The 22,871-nt window shown below is 32.3% G+C and overlaps 11 protein-coding genes and 7 non-coding genes across 18 annotated transcripts; 8 read left to right on the top strand and 10 right to left on the bottom strand.

Moving 5' to 3' along the window:
- The first annotated feature begins 146 nt into the window (after positions 1–146).
- NAEGRDRAFT_81174 (uncharacterized protein) lies at positions 147–1,903 on the top strand. The gene is made up of 3 exons (XM_002672641.1): positions 147–456; positions 513–677; positions 724–1,903. The coding sequence occupies exons 1-3, from the start codon at positions 198–200 to the stop codon at positions 1,869–1,871; spliced, it is 1,572 nt and encodes a 523-aa protein (XP_002672687.1). The 5' UTR covers positions 147–197; the 3' UTR covers positions 1,872–1,903.
- A 57-nt stretch (positions 1,904–1,960) lies between these two features.
- On the top strand, positions 1,961–2,031 carry NAEGRDRAFT_t573. Its single transcript has one exon. It is a non-coding gene; the product is annotated as a tRNA-Gly (tRNA).
- A 279-nt stretch (positions 2,032–2,310) lies between these two features.
- NAEGRDRAFT_52131 (uncharacterized protein) lies at positions 2,311–3,990 on the bottom strand (the record flags this gene model as incomplete). Its single annotated transcript, XM_002672570.1, has 1 exon — positions 2,311–3,990. The coding sequence occupies one exon, from the start codon at positions 3,988–3,990 to the stop codon at positions 2,311–2,313; it is 1,680 nt and encodes a 559-aa protein (XP_002672616.1).
- Positions 3,991–4,160: 170 nt separating this feature from the next.
- Positions 4,161–4,231, top strand: NAEGRDRAFT_t574. Its single transcript has one exon. It is a non-coding gene; the product is annotated as a tRNA-Gly (tRNA).
- A 33-nt stretch (positions 4,232–4,264) lies between these two features.
- Positions 4,265–5,488, bottom strand: NAEGRDRAFT_72323 (uncharacterized protein; the record flags this gene model as incomplete). The annotated part of the gene is made up of 1 exon (XM_002672569.1): positions 4,265–5,488. The coding sequence occupies one exon, from the start codon at positions 5,486–5,488 to the stop codon at positions 4,265–4,267; it is 1,224 nt and encodes a 407-aa protein (XP_002672615.1).
- Positions 5,489–5,962: 474 nt separating this feature from the next.
- On the bottom strand, positions 5,963–7,064 carry NAEGRDRAFT_72322 (uncharacterized protein; the record flags this gene model as incomplete). Its single annotated transcript, XM_002672568.1, has 4 exons — positions 5,963–6,162; positions 6,206–6,337; positions 6,401–6,568; positions 6,638–7,064. The coding sequence occupies 4 exons, from the start codon at positions 7,062–7,064 to the stop codon at positions 5,963–5,965; spliced, it is 927 nt and encodes a 308-aa protein (XP_002672614.1).
- A 626-nt stretch (positions 7,065–7,690) lies between these two features.
- On the bottom strand, positions 7,691–7,761 carry NAEGRDRAFT_t571. The gene has a single exon. It is a non-coding gene; the product is annotated as a tRNA-Gly (tRNA).
- A 98-nt stretch (positions 7,762–7,859) lies between these two features.
- Positions 7,860–9,076, bottom strand: NAEGRDRAFT_72321 (ran family small GTPase; the record flags this gene model as incomplete). Its single annotated transcript, XM_002672567.1, has 3 exons — positions 7,860–8,233; positions 8,280–8,420; positions 8,461–9,076. The coding sequence occupies 3 exons, from the start codon at positions 9,074–9,076 to the stop codon at positions 7,860–7,862; spliced, it is 1,131 nt and encodes a 376-aa protein (XP_002672613.1).
- A 217-nt stretch (positions 9,077–9,293) lies between these two features.
- NAEGRDRAFT_t575 lies at positions 9,294–9,364 on the top strand. The gene has a single exon. It is a non-coding gene; the product is annotated as a tRNA-Gly (tRNA).
- Positions 9,365–9,516: 152 nt separating this feature from the next.
- On the bottom strand, positions 9,517–12,090 carry NAEGRDRAFT_72320 (uncharacterized protein; the record flags this gene model as incomplete). Its single annotated transcript, XM_002672566.1, has 1 exon — positions 9,517–12,090. The coding sequence occupies one exon, from the start codon at positions 12,088–12,090 to the stop codon at positions 9,517–9,519; it is 2,574 nt and encodes an 857-aa protein (XP_002672612.1).
- Positions 12,091–12,432: 342 nt separating this feature from the next.
- On the top strand, positions 12,433–13,025 carry NAEGRDRAFT_72319 (uncharacterized protein; the record flags this gene model as incomplete). The annotated part of the gene is made up of 2 exons (XM_002672640.1): positions 12,433–12,686; positions 12,749–13,025. The coding sequence occupies 2 exons, from the start codon at positions 12,433–12,435 to the stop codon at positions 13,023–13,025; spliced, it is 531 nt and encodes a 176-aa protein (XP_002672686.1).
- A 953-nt stretch (positions 13,026–13,978) lies between these two features.
- Positions 13,979–15,214, bottom strand: AM1b (uncharacterized protein). Its single transcript, XM_002672565.1, has 2 exons — positions 15,103–15,214; positions 13,979–14,920 (listed from the first exon to the last, which is right to left on the bottom strand). Exons 1-2 carry the CDS (start codon positions 15,181–15,183, stop codon positions 14,066–14,068), a joined length of 936 nt encoding a protein of 311 aa, XP_002672611.1. The 5' UTR covers positions 15,184–15,214; the 3' UTR covers positions 13,979–14,065.
- Positions 15,215–17,430: 2,216 nt separating this feature from the next.
- NAEGRDRAFT_t570 lies at positions 17,431–17,503 on the bottom strand. The gene has a single exon. It is a non-coding gene; the product is annotated as a tRNA-Ala (tRNA).
- A 211-nt stretch (positions 17,504–17,714) lies between these two features.
- Positions 17,715–19,911, bottom strand: NAEGRDRAFT_72317 (rho family small GTPase; the record flags this gene model as incomplete). The annotated part of the gene is made up of 3 exons (XM_002672564.1): positions 17,715–18,125; positions 18,178–18,332; positions 18,375–19,911. 3 exons carry the CDS (start codon positions 19,909–19,911, stop codon positions 17,715–17,717), a joined length of 2,103 nt encoding a protein of 700 aa, XP_002672610.1.
- Positions 19,912–20,001: 90 nt separating this feature from the next.
- On the top strand, positions 20,002–20,074 carry NAEGRDRAFT_t576. The gene has a single exon. It is a non-coding gene; the product is annotated as a tRNA-Lys (tRNA).
- A 117-nt stretch (positions 20,075–20,191) lies between these two features.
- Positions 20,192–21,230, bottom strand: NAEGRDRAFT_72316 (uncharacterized protein; the record flags this gene model as incomplete). Its single annotated transcript, XM_002672563.1, has 2 exons — positions 20,192–20,952; positions 21,026–21,230. The coding sequence occupies 2 exons, from the start codon at positions 21,228–21,230 to the stop codon at positions 20,192–20,194; spliced, it is 966 nt and encodes a 321-aa protein (XP_002672609.1).
- Positions 21,231–21,644: 414 nt separating this feature from the next.
- On the top strand, positions 21,645–21,716 carry NAEGRDRAFT_t577. The gene has a single exon. It is a non-coding gene; the product is annotated as a tRNA-Pro (tRNA).
- Positions 21,717–21,898: 182 nt separating this feature from the next.
- Positions 21,899–22,867, top strand: NAEGRDRAFT_72315 (uncharacterized protein; the record flags this gene model as incomplete). The annotated part of the gene is made up of 1 exon (XM_002672639.1): positions 21,899–22,867. The coding sequence occupies one exon, from the start codon at positions 21,899–21,901 to the stop codon at positions 22,865–22,867; it is 969 nt and encodes a 322-aa protein (XP_002672685.1).
- Positions 22,868–22,871: the final 4 nt, after the last annotated feature.

Here is a 22,871-nt window from a genome sequence, read left to right as displayed (position 1 = left end):
CCATGTTTTTTACACTCACATTCCAAACAACTCACTAAAGCAACTTCCCTCTCAAATGTCCCCAAAAAAGGCAACTATTGCGAACTCATCATTTCAAACATTTATGCATCTTTCAACAGCAAAATCAAATTTAAAAAAAATTCGCAAAAGTTTTTTACGCGTACTTGAAAAAACACTTGAAAAAACTCATTGAAAGAATGAAGCAATTTTTTGGATCGCTATTTGGTAGTAATAACAACCGATCGGACCAGAATGAAGATTTGAATCAGGTGGTTAGTGATCAGTCTTCTCCTTCATCATCAGAAACATCGATAATATCCTCACCATCACTGAATAATTCAACTTTATCAAATAATAATAGAAAGAAGCAAAAGGAAAGAAATCCAGCAACCAAGAGACAATTACCATCAGCCTCGTCAGGCAATTCTATCAAGAGAGCCAAGATATTTACTTCAGGTAAGTTTCGAAACGTTTGCATGATGAAGTTTAACGTTACAAATATATTTAAATAGGATCTAATGATAGTGCACAATTAGGTTTTGATAGGAATGATGTTAGTTCAATGGAAGAATGGAAGGAAGTTACACAAATTAAAGGACTTTCTGATAATGAAAGTGAAGAAATTCTTAGTCGAGTGAATATTATTGCTTGCGGAAGATCTCACTCATTGATTGCTAGTAAGTAGCTAATATTATTGACTGTTGTTGTGTTAATCAAATATAGCGAGTGATGCTAAAGTATTTGGCTGTGGAAAGAATAATTATAATCAGTTACAAACTGAACCCTCTGAATATGTAGAGCTATTTTCACCATTGAATGATTATTTAACATCTGCCATGTCTAATGCATTGCCTTCTATCATTAGAACTCGTAATTGGAGTGAAAAGCAAGAAAGTTTTATCAGACAACATTTTAGTAATATTCAAACTGTTGATTTTGTTGCCTGTGGTTGGTTCCATACCATTATTGTTGTGAATAGGAATATTATTTTGGGAGCTGGTCACTCTTATTTCAAACAATTGTTTGGAGCAGATTTCAATCCTCAATATCAAGTTTTGAATGATTCTTTTGACATTTTTAAATCGGGTAATCATGATGAAAATCCATACGAAACCTATAGAGTGACAGACTTGACTTGTGGTACATTTTCAAGTGCATTGGTCTTTAACAGATTTTTGATTTATAGTTGTGGTGAAACTGCATGGAAAGTAACTGCTGGAACTACACACCGAGTTCCAAATCTAGATGCATTGAAATATCCTATTGTAAAAATTGGACAAACTGATAATGGAGTCTATGCTCAATTGGAAGACAATTCTCTCCATTTCATTGGAAAGGAACGAAATGAATTTGATTTGATTGAAAGAAACGTAAGAGCATTTGCTGGTGGTCACATGTCAAACAGCTCTCACTGGATCAATAGCTCATCTCCTCTTGAAAAACCAGTCATTACAAGTAATGAAAAAAAACAACAGGATTTATTCAGTAGCTATTGCGATTTGGGCTCGATGGACATTAAACTCTTTGGCGGATACTATTGCTCTTTTGGTACAATCAATAAGAAGACTCTATTCACACAAGGTGGTAAATATTCGGGTGTTTCAAAGGAAATTCTGCCATTTCAATCTCCATACGTCTCTGTTATTTCACCATCTTCTCTTTCTGCAACCAATAAGATGTTGGATAGAAAATTGGCCGAGTTATTATTCAAAGAAAAATACGATATTTTGGATGTGCAATCTGGATGTGATGTAAATATGCTTCTGATAGCAGAATTCCGTGGCTCAGCAGACAATTTCAAACAAAAATTATTGAATCAATCTGTAGATGATAATTTACACAAGTTCTCTGACATGTCATTCCACTTTTAATTGAGATTATTGAAATAAATAATTATTTTAAGAAAAATATTGCATCCCTTAATCCGGAACATTAAGGTTGAAAATAAATAAGCAAGAAAGCATTAGTAGTGTAACGGTATCATACCAGCCTTCCAAGCTGGTGACCCGGGTTCGACTCCCGGCTAATGCACTTCCTTTTGATTCTTATTAGCTTAGGATTCGATTAATTATTTTTATTATTCTTGGCGACATAATTGGCTGAAGCCACATGTTCATCCCTATCGTCTATATATGACAAAAAGTTAGTAACTTCATTGATTCCATGAGAGACAAATTAAGTCAACAATCAAGTTCATGTCAAGATCCATCACACGAACTAAACAAGAGCAATTAATTGTTTCATGTCTCTCTAATATTTAACTCCTTCTTCATTAATATCATTGATTAAGGCGTTTCAATAAACACCCAATTAAAATAAGACAATATTAAGTGATGTTAATAATTTGACTCCTTCATCACCAATTCGATTGTTAGAAATATTAAGTGATGTTAATTGCTTCATTTCACTTATTGACTTGACTCCTTCATCACCAATTCGATTGCCAGAAATATTAAGTGATGTTAATTGCTTCATTTCACTTATTGATTTGACTCCCTCATCACCAATTCGATTGGAATATATTTGAAGTAAAGTTAATTGTTTCATTTCACTTATGAATTTGACTCCTTCATCACCAATTTCGTTGCTAGAAATGTAAAGTAATGTTAATTGCTTCATTTCACTTATTGACTTGGCTCCTTCATCACCAATTCGATTGCCAGAAATATTAAGTGATGTTAATTGCTTCATTTCACTTATGAATTTGACTCCCTCATCACCAATTCGATTGGAAAATATTTGAAGAAATGTCAATTGTTTCATCTCACTTATTGATTTAGCTCCTCCTACACCAATTTGATTTCCACCAATATCAAGTGATGTTAATTGTTCCATTTCACTTATGAATTTGACTCCTTCATCACCAATTTGATTGTAATAAATATTAAGTGATGTTAATTGCTTCATTTCACTTATTGAATTTGCTCCCTCATCACCAATTCGATTGGAAAATATTTGAAGAAATGTCAATTGTTTCATCTCACTTATTGATTTAGCTCCTCCTACACCAATTTGATTTCCAGAAATATCAAGCGATGTTAACTGTTCCATTTTACTTATGAATTTGACTCCTTCATCACCAATTTCATTGTAATAAATCTCAAGTGATGTTAACTGTTTCATTTCACTTATTGATTTTGCACCTTCTATATCAATTAGATTGTTAGAAATATCAAGCGATATCAATTGTTTCATTTCACTGATGAATTTGGCTCCTTCATCACCAATTTCGTTGTTAGAAATATTAAGTAATGTTAATTGATTCATTTCACTTATTAATTTTGCTCCTACTACACCAATTTCGTTGTCAGAAATACTAAGTGATGTTAACTGTTTCATTTCACTTATTGATTTTGCACCTTCTACACAAATTCGGTTGTCAGCAATATTAAGTAATGTTAATTGCTTCATTTCACTGATGAGTTTAGCTCCTTCATCACCAATTCGATTGCCAGAAATATTAAGTGATGTTAATTGCTTCATTTCACTTATTGACGTGGCTCCTTCAACACCAATTTCATTGCAACATATATCAAGTAAAGTTAATTGTTTCATTTCACTTATGAATTTAACTCCTTCATCACCAATTCGATTTTCAGCAATACCAAGTGATGTCAATTGTTTCATTTCACTTATGAATTTGGCATTGTCTAAGGAGTAAACGGAAAATTTAACATTAGCAATACTATTCATGAATTGACTTTTCATGAATAATTCAATTCTTTTCTCTGTAAATTTTTTTTTAAATTGAATAACAAGTTTAGAACGTTCTCGGATCACATTAAAGAATTGTTTTGAAATTAAAGTACAATTATTTAAAATAAACCACGAATCATCAATCATGGAAATTATTTCAAAACAAATATCATCTGAAAATATTTCTTCTCGTTGTTCATGGAGTACAAGTTTTTTCTTTTTTGCTTGAGTGTTATTATTGAATATTTCCTTCTCCGGAATTAATGGAAAATTGTGTCTATTTCGTTTGCTCATTTTTTTTAGTAATAATTAATAATATTGAATTATTATTCATGTTCATAAATAAGTTCTCTGACATGTCATTCCACTTTTAATTGAATAATAGATTATTGAAATAAATAATTATTGAAAATATTGCATCCCTTAATCCGGAACATTACGGTTGAAAATAAATAAGCAAGAAAGCATTAGTAGTGTAACGGTATCATACCAGCCTTCCAAGCTGGTGACCCGGGTTCGACTCCCGGCTAATGCACTTCCTTTTGATTCTTATTAGCTTAGGATTCGATTAATTATTTTTATTATTCTTGGCGACATAATTGGCTGAAGCCACATGTTCATCCCTATTATTAATATACAATTCAATAGTGTCCTTTCCTTTTTCATTTTGATATTTCGACTTGGCAGGAATGAGATATTGTTTTTGTGAACCAGAGATGGCATATTTCTTTTCATTATCATTGGATATTTCTCTAACTGATTTGGACAAGCAATTGGTTACATCAATGAGTCCTGTATTGAATTTGGTGTTGTAAATTCTGAGATAGATTGATTCGATGGCCAATCTTGCCTCTGGTGTGCACTTGATGTGAATTATTTTCTTGGCATTTACAACACCGTCATCGTGAAGATCAAACGTGTATGAATGTTTAACAGCAGATTGACTTTGAGAACTTTCTCCGCTTATTAACATTTTCAACAAACCATCACTCAAACTACTTTCAGTGTAAAAGCTCATTTCATCAAATATTTCAATATCATTGTCGGATAATTTGAAAATTGCATTGTAATCAGTCTCTGAAAGCTTTGAAATCTCCATTTCACATATTGAAATAATTTCATCAGTCGAAGGTCTATTCTCTGGCTTGTACTTCATCATACGATTAAGCAATTCGGTGAGTGAATTCCCCTTCTTAAATTCCAAATCTTCAGGTTTGTCATTCAAAATTAGAACGCTAATAGTCTTTCCAAGAGAAAAAATGTCACTCTTCTCATTGGCAACTCTTCTTCTAGCACTATGTTCTCCATCATAACCTTTCATTAATTCTGGAGCTACAAAGTAGGTCGTTCCTACACTTCCTGCACTGCAAGAATCGAACGATTTCGCCAATCCAAAATCAGCTAAAACAACTTTCACTTCAAATTTGTCCTTTTTTTCTACAAGTATGTTTGCTGGCTTGATATCTCTATGAACAACTTGTTGGGAATGTAAATACTTGAGAGCATTTGTCAAATTACAAAGAATTGACCAATATTGACCTAATGTGAATTGACCTCTCAAATGTCCCAATTCATAGTATGGAGAAACAATCAACAAGAGTTTCTCAGCTTCATACCAAAAAAGCCTCTCAATACTCAACAATAATGGATGATCAAACTTCTTGATGGCTTCACCATCTTTAGCAATCTTCAACACTTTATCTTTACCAATTCTATACACGCTGCCATAAGCTCCCTCTCCAATTCTCTTCACCAACGAAATGTTCTCAGGTAGGAAAATACCCATTCTCATCATGATGGTTTCAATAAACCACGAACGCACATTTGTACAATGATCTGAGATACCATTACTTGATATTTGGACTTGACGTACAATTTGTGGATTAATCTGTGATTGATACTTGTTTGCATCAAAAGACTTTGTAGACTTGAAATATGCATCCAAATAATCAGAATTATTCTTCTTTTTACGATCAGGAATTCAAAATAATTCGACAAATAATTCTGATGAGTGCATTACAAATTCGTGATGAGTTACTGTTGATGTAAATTGTTGAATAGAGGCGATGGGAAGTGGACTGTATTGCTGCTGATCAACCGATGATCCTGATGAGCATGGCGCAGGAGAATTCGCATTCCACATTTTTTTTTGACTTTTGGCGCCAAAATTTGAGATTTTTAAAGATTTCTCTTTTTAATTTAATATTTAGGATTTATTGAAGTCAACAATACTGTTGCTTGACAAAAATTATTAGTATATTATTATTTAAAACATGACTAAAATGGAAACTATTATTAATACCAAAAAGGAGGTCCAAACATTTCCTCCGCCGATTTGGTCAACTCCGCTTGTTGTAATATTCACATTGGTGAAAGTGGCCATACCGAATGTATTTCCATAAGTTTTAACAGTGCAATTACATTTTCCTGACATTTGAACATTGGCCCAATTGTAATATTGAATAGCTGAAAGGTTTCGAATACCAATAATAAACTAAATTAAACTTACCATCTCCAATAATTGCATGAACTGATCCATCCAAAACAGCGTCATATTGCAAGTTAATACCAGAATATGGCACAAAAGTTGCAGCTGGAAGATTAGTTTTCACATAAGTTGCAAAAGCAGTTCCTTCATAAGCTGTGTTTCGAATAGATTTGTTGAATAATGAATGAGAAATTTCATGAATGATCAATAACTTACCTCCAACCATGATTCCAGTCTTGTTCAATTGAGAAATATCAGTAATGGAAAGTTGTGGATCTCTTTTAGTTCTGATCCAACCATTTGAACCAGATCCGAATGGACATTGATAATGAATGGATGAACTTCTTTCGGCAGTAACAAGAATATTAGCAGTTATCATATCACCTATTCGAAATTATCAAACATTAATTATTTCAAAATATTCGAAACTTAAAAAATATATTCGAAACTTACAATCTCCATTATTCACAGCATTTTTCATCGTATCAAAGAATCCCAATGCACTTGTATTAAATCTCAAAATATTTGCATTATAACTTGTTCCATAGTGTGAATTAATCTTTTGAACAACCATTTGAGCAATTTTCGTCTTGGTTTCTAACCACGGAGATAAAGTTCCAGTTTCGAAACACATGTTTAAACCACTTCTACCAATGAATGGATTCTTAGTTGGCCATTTGACAGTTGCACTTGTACATGTTGGCACTGTAAAATACATCGTGTCAGAATAGAATTTATTCCATTCGCTGTCAGTAATCATTGCTTGGACAGCTGCATCAAATGCATTGGTAAAATCTTGAGAAACAGTGATGGCAAAGATACCAACGTTGAGGATAGCGAAAGATATCAGAAATACAACTAAAGCTTTAGGATAGTTCATGATTGGGTGTTATTGTTTTTTTTAAGAGATTCTTGTGTGGTTCAGGTGGAAAGTTATTGTTCGTGCTTTCGTTTACAAATTTCAATTATTGGAAAGTAACCTATTTTTTCAGAGATTTCATCTCGGGCATCACTTTCCATTTAAAAAGATGTTGCACTTAAATAGAAAGTTCTCACAAAATAATGCATGTGAAATCGCCGAAAGAAACGTGCTATATTTCAGAAATGATGTTTGTTTCACCTTTCGAATATTTTGATGGGTTGTGAGCAGTTTCGTTTAACTAACAATCCAATCGATTAGTTACCATGTTTATCAAGTACATGTACTACTAACGGTCTAATAATGCTTACAAGTGTGTGAACGGCCAATTGATTCGGCTTGGTATCTCTCTATTAAGGATGAATATGCTCAATATCACATTTTGAAAGAGACAATCCCTCAACTAGCTCACCATTAGACATCAACACCAATAATGGTAATCAAAGTTCATAATCCAATATGCAAAAGGAGTCAAAGAAGAGTATTGAAGTATTTTAATATATATTTTTTCGCGAGAAAATTTTCATTTGCTTAAGTACCACAGTAACAATAATAAGGGAATCTGCAAACCAAGAATCAAAAGGAAATGCATTAGCCGGGAGTCGAACCCGGGTCACCAGCTTGGAAGGCTGGTATGATACCGTTACACTACTAATGCTTTCTTGCTTATTTCATTCCTTAATATTCACGGTTAAGCACAATATCTCATTCTATTTATTATAAAACCTTAATGTTCCACACTAAGGTAAGTCTAAATCAATTTATTGTTTCTTTATCACAAATGAGAGTTTCATGAATACCTTTCAAATGGGAAACAAACAGATTCATAAAAGCAACATACCACAACACTGCTCTATTATTAATCTGTTGAAGACTACTCAATCCAATATATGGACAATACTTGTTAATTGGAAAAGTAATTTGCTTGGGTGTTACTTTCAGATTGTCGGTTAGATCTAGTTTCGTTCCGACAAATATCACTTCACATTCAGGTTCCACTCTTTTGATATCCCTGAACCAATTCAGAATAGATTTGTAGGAATATCTACTGGTAAGATCAAAACAAATGATGCACACTGAAGTATTCACATAAAGGGTATCTCTAAGAAAACCAAACTTTTCCTGACCAACTGTTTGATTTTAATAAAAATCTCAATTAAAAAGTGTGGAACATACCTGTATCCCATAAATTAATATTTGCTTCCAAACCGGCAATTTTCAATCGGTAAGAGTTGATTTCACAACCAATAGTTGGTAGATTTCGGTTATCGTTTAGTGGTAAATCCTGCATTGATCTGCAAAATGTTGTTTTTCCAACTTTAAATATTTAGAGAAATATTTAACAATGAAAACTTACCTCCACCATTGCCGATAATCAAAATCTTTTTCATTTCAGTGTTTCTTGCTGATGAGGATTCAACTAATTGATTTTCAGATTTAAATAGGGAAGAAGCAATGGAAGTTTGCTTGATAGCTGATTCACTAGCGTCACTTGGTAATTTCTTATAGAAATGTGAAAAGTAAAAGTCGAATATTTCCATTCTTGATTGGAATAATTCCATTAAACGTTCTTTTTCTATTGTGGGACCACCATTTGTTGATTTTGGATCATTTTGTTGAGCATTGGACTGTTCTGATACATGGCTCGTGTCCTTCTTTTCGAAAATTCCTTCATTCGTCAGAGATTTTTCAAACTTTACAATAAATTTCAGTAATTCATCTCTGATAATATATTTCACTCTTCTCATTGAAAAGCTATCTATCGAACTGACTTGATCATTCGAATCCTTCTTTTTTGTTTTTGGGAATTTTTTAAGATATTCGTTTGCCAATTCATATCGAAATGCTTTGCAAACTCTCCCCAGCGAAAAAATCATATCAAGAATATCTAAATATTCACATATTTGATAGAGCCAAATCTCTTTTGGAAGATTAATCACTGAGAGCAAGCATGATTCTTCCAATAGCTCCATTTTTTTTTTACTGATTTGAAATTTTTTTGCTTTCATTGTTTTTAAATGGGATGTAAATTCCCTCCAGGAGAATTCAAGAATAGTAGGCCTAATGCTATAGTACCGTTATGTTCAATTCGAATTAAGAATGAAAGTTCCAGAAATTGATTAAAAAGGAATAAACAGAATGGGATATCGTGCTTAATCGTGAACATTAAGGAATGAATTAACCAAGAAAGCATTAGTAGTGTAACGGTATCATACCAGCCTTCCAAGCTGGTGACCCGGGTTCGACTCCCGGCTAATGCACTTCATTTTGGTTCATTATTGGTTTGCGGATTCCTTTAAGTGTAAAATTAATCGATTAATTCTGGTTGCCCAACAAACAATTAAATACATGAAATCCTTACTGTAAAAATTTTATTAGCTTGGAAGAAATGCTTGCTATCATTAAGTTTCAATTATTCAAACATGATATCTTCATGTTCATATTCTTCTGATTTAAGAATACTCATAGGAGTTTGTTCCATATAATCGGTAACATTCATATCTAACAAAATATTATTACGTTTAAGAAGTTGATTGATTTCTGGAAGTAAAAGAGGTGATCTCTTGTCATTTAGTGTCATCAAGTAATGAAGCGGAGTTTGCAATTTGTGATTGACCATGTTAATCAAGTTTGGATTCTTGTTTAGTATGGAATAAAAGATGAGGTAATTAAATTCTTGTTGAAAGTAAACATAAATGTGGAGAATGTTGTCGCCTCTATTGTTTTGACCTAAAGAATTGAATGTTTCCATGTCCATTTCATTAAATAGTTTAGCAATTAAATAGCAATCTGCCTTTCCGAAGAGGAAGGCAATAAATGGAATTGTAAATGTAGTGTTATTATCAGAAACTTCCACCTGTTTTGCAAGAAGAGAGTAGAGAACCTTTGAGTTATTTCTGAAGAGGTGGATAATTATCTCAGTAATAACGGCCCTAGAACTAATCGTAGAACTAATCGTGTAACTAGTAGCCAAATACTCAATTTGAGATACAATAAATTTTTCATCATACTTAAAGTTATGTAACATGGCAGAAACTCCTCTGTGAAAAAAGGCTCTAACAAAGAATTCCAAGAGATCATTTGTATATTTTGTGAAATTCCATCCTCTATAAATTGAGGCAATAATTGTTGATAGAGTTTGTTTGTTTTCAGGTAGATAGCTTAAAAGTTTAGAATTTTGATACTGGTTACATAGGTATATGAGGTATTGTAATTTGCTGTCCTTGATGTTCTGTTCTAAAACATTATTTGTCATAATGTCAAATGAAAGCAACACGTTTGAAACAGGAAATTTCCTCTTCTTGAACAAGTAATTTGCAGTATCTTTGAACTTTTTCATGTGTTCCACAAAATGAGATTTCCAAAGTGATTGGTCATGTTCCAATGTTACAGGGCAATTATATCCGAGTATCATGAATGGCATTACGGTTTTCACGAAACGGTCTCCAAATATATCATAGAGTTCCTCCAAGATATCAATGTTTACAAGTGACTTGTATTGAACACAGTAAACATTTAGCTCTCTTTGAACAGGATTGGTAGTGGTAAATACTTCAGATTTGATAAATGCGGATTCATTTCTACCAATCTTATCATAAATATTAAGCTTGTGGATGGTTGGATTAGTGACTTGTAGTTGAGAAAAGTAGGTATCAAGAATATTTTCTGGTGCATAAATATTTGGAAGTAGAGGAGAAAATGTAACTGATGTCATCTTTGGACAAGAAGCCCCAGAAAAAGAGCTTAGCAAATATGGTTGGTTGATAAGAAGTTCTAACAAACCAGCACCACAAACTAAAACTTCCTCTAGAGATTCTGAAGCCAAGTTGAATACTTCTCCGTAATAAAAAGTTGCATTATTCATGAAAATATTAAGTCTTTTCAATTTAGAAAAAAACCCTACAATATCTTTGGCTAGATATTGATCTTCCATTACCAAAGTTAAAGTTTCAATAGTTTCATTGACTGTCATAATAACAGGTGGATATGAACTACTTTGATTTTGAGAAGTGGTATGTGATGCATGTGTGTATAAATAAACCTCTTCACGCATGTAATCAATATCTACTTTTTGGGGATTTTTCTTGTCCTCTCTCTTTAAATACAATTTTGCAATAAGCTCATCCTCAGAATCTTCAGAAATTAGTTCTCTCGAATCGGATGGGATTTCATTGGTGTTTTGAAGTATACTGCTTGCTGTAGTACCGAAAGTACCAAATCCTGTTGAGAAACCACCAAAGCTATTGAGACCTGTTGAAAAACCACCAAAGTTATTGAAACCAAAACTTTGGTTGTTGTCAACTATTTCTACTGATGAATAAGGGTTATATAATAAAACATTATCAATATTTAGATCATGGTTCGAGTTCATCATCATTGCTTGTTTGTATGCCTTCTGAGCAATAGAGAGCAAACTAATATAATTTAAAGTGTTGGTAGCAGTTTTCAAGGTAATATGTTTGAGAGTGAGAATTTTCTTCATCATAATCTTGTTGAAACTCTTGTTAATTAATCTCATTTTGTGAAATCTAATCAATTCAGTATCGAGATTCATTTCAATATTTCTTTCTTCAGTCAAGGACTGATTGGCAACATTTGGTGAAAATGTTGGAATGAATTGCAAAATTTCAAACTTGGTATTTTCATCCAATTCTTTCAACAATCTTGTATCAAGCTCTACATCACTATCCGATTGTTGAATCTCCTCTTTTTGATTGACCAAATCATCGTGAATCCACTTTTTAACCAAATCATCACAATTTTCATATTGATCATCAATAAATTTCTTCAAATCAGCGTCATCATTCAAATTATAATTATTCTGATCAGAAAGTTGCTGTTGATGTTTAGCCTTCAACTCGCTAATATTAATTTGATATTTTCTCGCATTAGAAGAATTTAATCCTAAAGCTGATTTTGAACCAACTTGTTTGCGAGGTGCCTTTCCACCAGTTGATTTTCTGGCAGTTTGTCTTGTAAACATCATCCTATTTTTTTTAATTATTTGTTTTTTAATTCATTTAATTTTGGCGCCTTCACAGAAAGAGGAAGAAATCTGGAAATTGTAACAACAGCAGAACTCAGAGTTCTACGACACGTGTACTATTTTCACACTAGAACAATCCACCATGTGTAATAATATTTAAAGCTTTAACAAAATACCATTAAATAATAATTACAATTCATTCAAACTCAGTTTTGACTATTTTTCAACTCTGAACTTGAATGTGGTTTCAAAAAGTTCACGATAAAACTAAAAATAAAATTCAAACTCAAAAAAATAACAAAACATAAAAATTCATCCAATAATTATTACACTTCATTGAAAATGACCAAAAAATCATCATCGAGTAGTAGCACAGCAAAAGTAACACCAGAAACTTATTTAATTATTTGTTGTGGATTTCCAGGATCTGGAAAATCAACCTTTTCGGAACAATTAGAAAAGAAATCAACAAATTTTGTGCGAGTCAATCAGGATACTTTGGGAGATGCTTCGGAATGCAAAAAGGTGATGGAAAAATCGTTTAAACATAACAAGTCAGTAATATTAGATAGATGTAATATTCATCCGAAGGATAGGTTAGTATATTTATTGAATAATTTACAATAACGATGACATTTTGATATTGAAATTGATATAGAAAAATGTGGATTACTGAAGCTAAGAAATTGGGAGTGAAACATATTGACTTGGTTTGGTTTGCAACAACACCTGAACAATGTAAATTAAATGTAAAATCGAGAAAGAACCATCCAACACTTCAAGCTGATAAGGCTGATGAGGTAGTGGATGAATTTGCTAAAGGATTTAAACCACCTCAACAATATGAAGGCCCTTACGAACATTTATATCAAGTAAACTCAGAAAAGGAATCTCAAGATATAGTCAAAACCATAGCTCAATATTTCAGTAAATAAATATCACTGAAATATTCAAAATTTCAAAATGAAAATTATTCAATAGAACCAATTAATTACTTCAAATGATATGTATCATTTCAATTACATCCCATTCTGTTCAAAATACTCAACCATTCATTGAGGTAAATGAACGTTAAGGTTTTAAAAAAGGAAATTTTGAAAAGAAAGAAAAAAACTATGAAAATTTCTCCAACAAAAAATTTTATTAAAAAAATATTTTAACGTTCTTTTAGATCAATAACAACAACAATGGCCAAAGGAAATTCTGCCCAATCTCAGCAAAAGAGTACGTTCTCTCTCAACTCTCTATTATTAATTTGCATTTCATGCATTTATATTACCATCCGATGCGTTTAACAAATTTAAAAACAATGGAATGATGATGAAATTATGAAAAAACGTTTTATCATATTCATTGAATTGCTTTTGAACAATAATAACAACAACCAAAAACGAATTATAATATATATTTAATGATGAATATTCAACAACAATAACAACAATTAATAGGAGAAAGAAATATGAAGAAGATGGCCCAACTCAACAAGAAGGACACCTCTCAAACCAAGGTTAACGAAAAGGCTCTCACTTATCAATGTGATGTCTGCAAGCAAACCTTCTTGTGTACAACAAAGGTTGAAGTCTTGGCTGAACACGCTGAAAACAAACACAAGAAGACTTTGAAGGAAGCCTTCCCAAATGTTGGTCAAGAATAGATTATCAACAAGAAGAACAAATATTCACTTCCCAATTCTTGCTTTTTGATTAATGAATTTACAATTTGATTTGTAGTTTAAACTCTATGAATTTGTTTGTACTACAAAACAATAACAACAATATGCGGAAATAAATTATTATTTATTAATAATTGATGATATGTAAATGGAAGAAAGAAGAAATGCATTTCCAGAATTGACGATAATAATTTACATCAAAAAGAAACCAAATTTAATATTGAATTAACTATTTTATAATATTTAATATATTTGAGAAAAGAATATAATCTTCTATTCACTTGTACTTTGATTATATGAGATTTACAATCCGAGAATTTGTCTCTTCTTTTGTTGGAATTCTTCTTCAGTCAAAATTCCCTTATCTCTCAATGAGGCCAATTTTTCCAATTCTTCCAAACCATCCATTGATCCAGAGGAGGTTGTTGGACTCTTGGATGAAGATGGTTGAATCTTGACAACTTCATTACTGATAGATCTATCTTGACCGTGTGAGATTGACTTTTCATTTTGTTGAGAAGTGAAACGCTTGTCACCTGTAGAGCTAGTCTTGACAACTTCTCTAGAAATTGAACGACCAGTGTCATGTTTAATGGAAGCAGTACTCAATTGAGAAGTAACTGAAGCATCACCAGTATCACGAGTCTTGACAACTTCTCTGGAAATTGAACGACCAGTATCGTGCTTAATACTTGCCATATATTGTTGACCAACTTCAGCATTGGCCTTTCTCAATTGTTCTTCAGTGAATTCAATTTCTCTCTTATCGGCCAACTTTAATCCTAAACGTGGCAAATTGTAACCTGGCAATTTTTGGACAACTGAACCGAAAATGAAAAGTGATTGAATAACTTGTGGAATATTCTTTGATTCGTACAAGTCAACAGTCATGAAAGCATCATGCTTTTGGAGACCCAAATCAGCAGCAGCTTTCAAAAAGTAACCAATATTTTCCATTTGCATGAATGGTAATTTAGATTGGTTGATTTTTGGAATGGAACCTGGTTTAATCTTGTTGATCAATTTACACAACAAGTGTCCGTCCTTGAGTGATTCTTGGAAATCGTTGGAAGCAAATTTTTCACCAACAACAGATTCGATCCATTGTTGAACTTCTCTTTCCTTGTCAGAATCGTATTTACCGGCTTGTTTCTTGTACTATAGTTGTTTAAATTTATGAAAGGTTTCGTATAAAAGAATAGTGTGGAGTGGATGGAATGTTTGATACAATGGATGAGGTTAATGATTTGGCAATGGAAAATATTTGTTGTATTATTATTAATAATAATGAGGAAAAGAAAAATTGTTTAGTTTAACAGTTTCGAATAATCATTACATACCAATTCCAAATCCATACCATAGATTGGCAAACCATTCTTATCATAGAGAACAGCTTCAGAGGCGTCTTTATAAGTGGACATATTTGTGAGTGTGTTTAGTTGTGTTTTTTTTGATTTAAATTTTGACAGCTTCAACTTGTCAATTAAATTTATTTCAAAGACTGCAGTGACAAAATTCTGAGCGTTGACACGTGAAGGAGCATTGCCTTGACGGGTTTTGTTGAAGCCCATTACAATGATTGATTGAAGTTCCAAGTTTGGAGGATTAACAATTATTTGTGGTAAACAAATTGAATTTAATTATTCGAATGTTGAAGAGTTTCAATTAATTCAATATTAAATAAAATTTAAAGCCAGGGTGCTCTACAATTGAAAAGATTCCTGGAAGAACTGTAAAAGATTGTAAAGTTGCTTTTCAAACATTATTCTGATTAGAATAATTTCAGGATTTATTAGAAAGAGGACTAAAGAGTGTAGTATTCTCTAGTTGCAATGTTAGTGTAAAGAGAAACGACCTTCTACACAGAAGGTTCTCAACAACCACAGTTGCTGTTTTCTATCACAATAACTATTCGAAAGAGAAAAAAAACTTAATAACTCATCAGATCAAATGAATCAATTCTTTTGATCATGTGAACAAGAGCTCTATCCTGCACATCAAGTTCGTCCAACTCAAAGAACGAGAAAGTACTAAACAGTAGCAATAGAATTGTCAGAAGAAACTGTATTAGATTGTCAATCATGTTTTTTTTTGTGTTTTGCATGAAATATAAACTCAACTGTTGTGTGCTCTTTAAATGATAGAGGAAACGAGGACAAACAATTTACCATTCTACCAAAAATTAGCCAAAGCTCAAATTGTTGAGAGGCAAATAAATACTCATTTTAATATTTCCAAATTTGGAATTGAGATTATGGTCACATTTTGGATTCAGGTCGAATTTTGGCCCTATCCATCGATTCAATTTACCTCATTCTACACTCGTTATCCTGCACAATTTGAGACATGTCCAAATATGTCCACTAGATATGGACACGTTATTGGACACGGATTCAAAATAGATGAAAGGGTTGTTATACAGTGCATCAAGTAACAAAGTTGAAGGTTAACTGACATGATATCTATTTGCATATATTAGAGAAAGTGAGATTCAGGAATGATACATGAAAATGCACGTGAGAGTTTGAGATATTTCTGGAAAGAAATTAGAATGGACGAAACTTATTATTTTATTCGAATGAATACAAGTGTAATTGTACAAGATGTTTTGTAAAATAGAAGTTATTTAACTCAAATCAGTTTACAATAACTTTAAAAAAAAATGAATCAAGATGTTTGGGGTCTTGTGGTGGAGTTTATGCTTCCGATTGATGTTTTGGCTTCACTGCTGACACTTGATAGGAATATTTATCAATTGATCGGGAGGTGTTTTGTTTCTTTCGATGAAATTATGAAATTTTACAATAATTTTAAATGTAATTTTAGAATTTCATTTATATTCGAATCGAATACTAATAGTAAGAGCAAAAATATTGAAAATAGGATTCGATTGATTGGAAATGTGAAATATTTTATGCGATTTTATTTATTGGAATTGTCGTATGAATGTTGTTTGAAAAAAGAATTGGAAAAATCCAAAACAAATTTGTTGAAAATTTTGGATCATTCAAAATTCACTTTATTGAATTTCTACCGATCAATACTTTATGAAAATTCCAATTTTCCAAATTTGGAATGTACTGAAAGCTTAAACTTTGTAAAAGTTGGAATGCCAATATTTGGTCCTTCAAGGTTGGGTTCAATTATTCGTTTCCGTGATTATAGAAATATTTATGATGGTCCAGTTCAATACTACCATGGTCATTTAGAGTTCATTCAGAAAAATGAATTCTCAGATAATATATCCGATCAAACAGAGTGTATTTCATCCATCAATATTATCACATGTTTTTCAATGGGTCATCATTCATTTGATGAATTGGACGAATGGTTTTCTTATTTGAGAGACAATAAGAATTTGCAGAATTTGGGAATAATTGTGAATTTGAATCCAATTTGGAATGGAAAACCAGTTATTGACCGAGAGGCTGTGAAAAAGGCATTACAATTTGAAAAGTCAATATTTGTGGAAGGTGACATGAAGGTAGAACATTGTTATGTTCCTTTTTGGTTTGCTCTTTTTCAATCAGCTTGCTTTCCTAAAAGCAAAAATGGATACTACATTAAGGAGGTTATTAATAAGCAAAATACTTCAATATTATCAAATTGTGGCTTGATGTAATAAAATGTAGTAAAATATACTTAATTCCTTGATGAAAAAGGATAAGTGGAGATGCGGGGTATCGATCCCCGTACCTCTTCCATGCTAAAGAAGCGCTCTACCATGTGAGCTACATCCCCTTACGTTTAACAATAAAGTATACTTGATACAACATTTTGATGCTTCATAATCGAGAACTTTTCCTATGTGCGTTACTGGGCTTTCTAAAGAATGAATAAAGGACTCAATGCAATAATTTACCACTTTTGATGAATGGGTGATTGAAAAGATGATTTGGATTCAAAGAATTTCTTCCAATTTACTACTCAAACCTTGTGATACAATTAATAATTATTGAACTAGACACTTCTTTCCATTCTTTGTGATTCCACCACAACGGTGAAGGTCTACCGTTTTGATTATCAATTCACAAATACGATCCATTCCAGCATTTGTCAAAGCACTAGTTTCCACATATGTTGCACATCCAAGCTTTCTAGCCAACAATTCACCTTCTTGGTAGGATATTGGCTTTTTCATTTCTGTCACTAAAAGTTTTCTACTCTGCACTGGATCGTCTCTTAAATCAATCTTTGTGCTCATGAGAATGATTGGCAATTTTATATCTGGCATATAGGTTTCTATTTCCTTTTTCCATTTATAGATGGTTTCTTTCATTGATAATTCAGAAAGACAACAGAAACCAACAAGAAATATATCCGTCTGTGGATACGAAAGGGGTCGAAGTCTATCATAGTCAGCCTATTCCAAAATTAATTGTAGTTGTTAGAGAAATTCAAACATTATAACATACTTGTCCAGCTGTATCCCAAAGAGCAATATTGAAAGTAACATCCTCACTGTGACATTGTACTGAGTAATTATCAAAAACTGTTGGAATGTAATCAAGTTCCAAAGGAATACCCCTCAATGCTTGATAAAAACATGTCTTTCCTATAGCTGCATTTCCTATCACCAAATATTAAATTGAAATTATTAGAAGTTACATACCTATCAGAACTACCTTAATATCACTCTTGACAGTAGGTTGTAATTCATGTTGCATAACCTCTTCTCTAGTTCTAAAAGTATACTTTGGAATGTCTGGGAGCCTATTAATCAGGTTTAATCTTTCGTTTGTATTCTTATCAGCTTCTTTCATTAAATCTCCAATTAGTTCAACAAAGTGCCTCTTATAATCACTATTGGAATCAAGATAGGTATCATAAAAAGTAGAAGGAACAATGATAGTGTCATAGGTTCCTGTTTGACTGTTGAATTCCAATTTAGTGGTGTTGCTTGCCTCTTTTAGCCAGTTAATTCTGTCGTGATAGTACGCCTTCCAGAATTCATCTTCTGTAGTGAGATTACAAATTCTCAATCTCTTACAAACCAATTCCAATTTCAGTAAATCTGGAATACTCAAAAATGATAGAATAGATCTGAAAATATCATCATTGAGTTCATTTTCAAATTTGATAATATCAAACTCGGGCAGTTTTGACTTTTTCTTAATGTCTTCTTTCTTGATTTTTTCCTTTGTCTTTGGAGGTTTAGTATTTTCATAAAGTCCACCAAATACAAAGTATGTTAAAATTGTTTCGTTTTCTTTTGTAATAATAATTGGGGTAGTGACATGAAATACAGGTCCAACATCTTGAGAGACATTTTCAAAGGTTTTTGAAAGAGTATGTTCAGTTTCAATCTGCCATCCTTTTGAAATATTATTCAAATCGAGAGAAACACAATCCAAAAAATCCTTCTTCATATTATAACCACCAATTGAGTAGAATTTCAATCCACTTTCGAATTTCTCCAACACCATAGAATGTCCAAATCTTGAAAATTCTTCACTCAAATCGGAAATTAAAGTTTCTGATTCACATTTTGCAGCTCCTTCATCATAGGTCGATAACTTAATTCTCACAAAATCATTCAACACATTCTTTCCAGATTGCCCACCAAATAAATACCAATCACCACTCTCTGGATCCAAAACACTTGCATGGTGACATCTCCCACTAATAGAAACACTCATTTCAATTAATTTCCACTGCTTGCTCTTCAAATTGAAAGCAATCAATTCATTCCTACATAATTTCTTCTTCTCATCCAATCCACCAAAAACAAATAAAGTATTTCCAAAAACTACACCCGAATGACCAAATCGTGGCGATACCATCTTGTCTCCTTCGCTCAAGCACTTCCACTCCTTCCTATAGAAATTAAAGCTCCAAACCTTGTTCTGCAAATGTTTCTTTTTTGATTTCCCTCCGAAAATGATCATCTCATTATCATCATGATTTTCCAATTTATGCAAACAAGCACAATGATGAAAGAGAGGACCTGGTGAAGCTTTTGAATTTTCAAATTCCTTCCATTCCTGATTTTCAACATTAATTTCAATCAAATCATTGGAAGGAAATGTTTTTTGATCGGAAAGAGTTCCTCCGAACATGTATACACAATTGTTCTTGTGATGATGGCTATTGTACAACACACAAGAATGCCCTGTTCGAGAGGGAAGATTACAAAGATTTTGAGACATTTTTTTCAATAAGTTCCTCAAACACTTGGGAACTAAAATTATTTCAAAGGCGGGAATGAATATCAAGGAATAAGTTTCATTGTGAATGTAGCCCGTCTAGCTCAGTCGGTAGAGCGCAAGGCTCTTAACCTTGTGGTCGTGGGTTCGACCCCCACGGTGGGCGTTTCATATTTTATGATTCTTGAGTTTTGTAAAAAGCGAGTAAAGTTGTTTTGTGATACGAAGATTAAACTGGAGAAACTTTCAACTTAAATCAAAAATTTGTTTGTTGATGATTTATTTATCTCACAACAAGTAAGCCAACAATGATAATAAATATGACGAGCACTCCAAAAACTTTGAGAATCAAGCCAGTATTTCCTCTGGTATTTTCCCAAACATTCCACAATTCCTCTTTACCTTGTTCTAAATCGTGTGCTGCTGTAGTAAGGTTTTGATCTATTCTCTGAGTTAATTCACCATGAGATTTGATCATCATGGCTAAATGGTTGAACATTCCTCCCAATTTTTCAACCTCACGTTCAATACTCAGAATATCATCTGTTCTACTGGCTAATATATTTCTATTAATTGATGAAGCGTTGGCTTGTTGTAATTGACTTCCTTCAGAAATGAGTTCATCAATTTTTTCATTTTGAATAGATGGCTCGTCGCTCGATCCAGCTGCCATCATATTGTTGCCTGATTGACTGTGGTTATTTGGTGATGCAGCTACTGTTAGTGATGATATCGATTTGACACCAGACTCGAATGTATACATATTTCTTCTTTTTTTGTCAGTTTTCATTTGTGTTGTTCTTGTTTTCAAGACATTTTGAAATTGTTCAGTGGCATAAAGCAGTTTAGAATTAAGTCCTGTAATTATTTGGGTAGAATGTTGAGTTTGTTGATTACTCTTCTTTTCCTTTTCCTGCTTTTTATCAACAATTTCCTGAAGACTTCTTAGGGAATAATCTTGATTTGACAATTGTTCTTTAACTTTTAACGTTAAAGATTTTATCAATTCGGAATTATCATCAAAGGGTGTCTTTTTCTTAACCACTGTTATTCATTGTTATTATTATAATTATTAATAATAAATCTAAACTACTATATGATTAATAGAATTACATACACTTGGTCAATTTTTGTAATAAATCAGCAGTTTCCTGTAATTCTTTTGATACTTGTCTAGCCTTACCATTAAATTCGGCCACAGTGACATCCTTATCCGATTTCTTCTTTGTCTTTTTTACAGTTTCCGATTGTTCATATTGTTTCTTTTGTTGTTGATTCTGTATAATAGATTGAATCTCGCTTGTTCTATCCAAAAATGGCATTCTCTATTTTCAAATAATGATAATGCAATATCCACGGATTTTTAAAGATATGATGATCAATTAATTATTTGTGATGATCGCTTTTTTTCTCGTCTCGATAGGAAACGACACAGTACGTTATGGTGTTATTTTTTTTTAAAATCTTGATGACGTTTTGTTACGAAGACAACGGCTACTTATACAAATTCATGTCATCATTAAAAATTAATACATCCATTAGCTGTTTAGTATTCTACACTACAATTCTACAAGCATATTCCAAATGACGCTTTTGGTGTTGACAAATAAAAGTGAAAGTGAATAATCCAGCCAAAGTCAAAAATTTCCAATTTCCAATTTTGGAATTGTTAAAAGCTGAAGGTTTCTTGAAATTTGATGTGTCAAAATGACTATTTTTGTGATAGTAATCGTGAAGGGACCATGGTCTAGTGGTATGATTCTCGCTTTGGGTGCGAGAGGCCGTGGGTTCGATTCCCACTGGTCCCCTTACCTGTTTTATTTTGTGATCTTGATACACAAATCTATTGCCCATTCATTTTCAAGGTTTTAAAGACTGAAAATTGTTGACCTAGTTCCATTCCAGTTAAATTTTGTACTGGATCTTTACTCTCATTCAAATAGAAGTATTCTTGATCTCCTGTCACCCTATCAATAAAAATAATTAAAAAATGCCAAGAACCAAGATTGATATATTGAGTGAATTATTCGAAACGGAAGTTTCCTTCATTCAACATATACAATTTGCTCTCTTACTGACAGATAAATCACCCCAGTTTGAATTCTACAAATCACATTTACAAAAGTTTCAAAATTTCATCTCGCCAAACTCTCAATTAGTTTCAAACTATTCTAAAACCATTAATCCCGATAATTATCAATTTTTATTAGAAGAATTTACATCAAATTTAATTAAAATGCTAAATATCGATGGTTTTCTCTCCACTTACATTGCTCTTTGTCAACCTGAATTGAGAAGGCAATTGGCACATTTGTTTTGTGGACGAATGCCCAGATATAGTTTGTTATATCAAGATATTTTGAGCAGGGAATCGGATGAGGATATTAAGGACAGAATTATTAATCCAATTTTGGCAAAATTAAATGAAATTTGTACCTTACTCAATTCAAACTTTGCCATTATTTCAGTTATGAATATGAGGGATGAAAAGTTTTTTCAAATTGAAAATCTTGAGAATGAATTGGTGATTGTGGATGTGACTCTAAATATTAAAAAGTTTATGTATGGAAAATTCCTTTACAAGAAGAGGAAACTTGTGCATGGAATGATTTACTTTCCCAGAAATAGCAATCAACTCATCTTGTTAAAAGTAAAAGGTGAAATTGCTCCTTATTCTCCCCTTCACTATCTAGTTGAATTTGGAGGTAAAGGAAAAGTTGTTTATTCCAACTATTCAATTTACAAAATTATTGACATGATGGAATGTGAAATTAATTACAAAGAGGAAGGAATTGAAATTAAGAAAATATCAAAAACCATTACAATGAGCATGGATGAAACAGAGAGCAAAATCAAGATGTGGAATTTGATTTGTTTAAAGAGATATAAAGCACCCATGAAATTTAGAATCAATGAGAAACGACCTCTCTATGATGTACAGTTCAATTTTCATAATTAATTCA

Source organism: Naegleria gruberi (assembly GCF_000004985.1).
Source record: "Naegleria gruberi genomic scaffold NAEGRscaffold_52, whole genome shotgun sequence".
Lineage (NCBI taxonomy): Eukaryota > Heterolobosea > Eutetramitea > Acrasida > Naegleriidae > Naegleria > Naegleria gruberi.
This window is presented reverse-complemented; position numbering and strand designations above follow the sequence as displayed.

Coding starts and splice junctions, on each gene's coding strand:
- NAEGRDRAFT_81174 (XM_002672641.1), top strand. CDS start 198: ATGAAGCAATTTTTTGGATCGCTATTTGGTAGTAATAACAACCGATCG. Junction 457..512: donor AGCCAAGATATTTACTTCAG/GTAAGTTTCGAA, acceptor ATATTTAAATAG/GATCTAATGATAGTGCACAA. Junction 678..723: donor ATCTCACTCATTGATTGCTA/GTAAGTAGCTAA, acceptor AATCAAATATAG/CGAGTGATGCTAAAGTATTT.
- AM1b (XM_002672565.1), bottom strand. CDS start 15,183: ATGTCCACTTATAAAGACGCCTCTGAAGCTGTTCTCTATGATAAGAAT. Junction 14,921..15,102: donor ATGGTATGGATTTGGAATTG/GTATGTAATGAT, acceptor AAACAACTATAG/TACAAGAAACAAGCCGGTAA.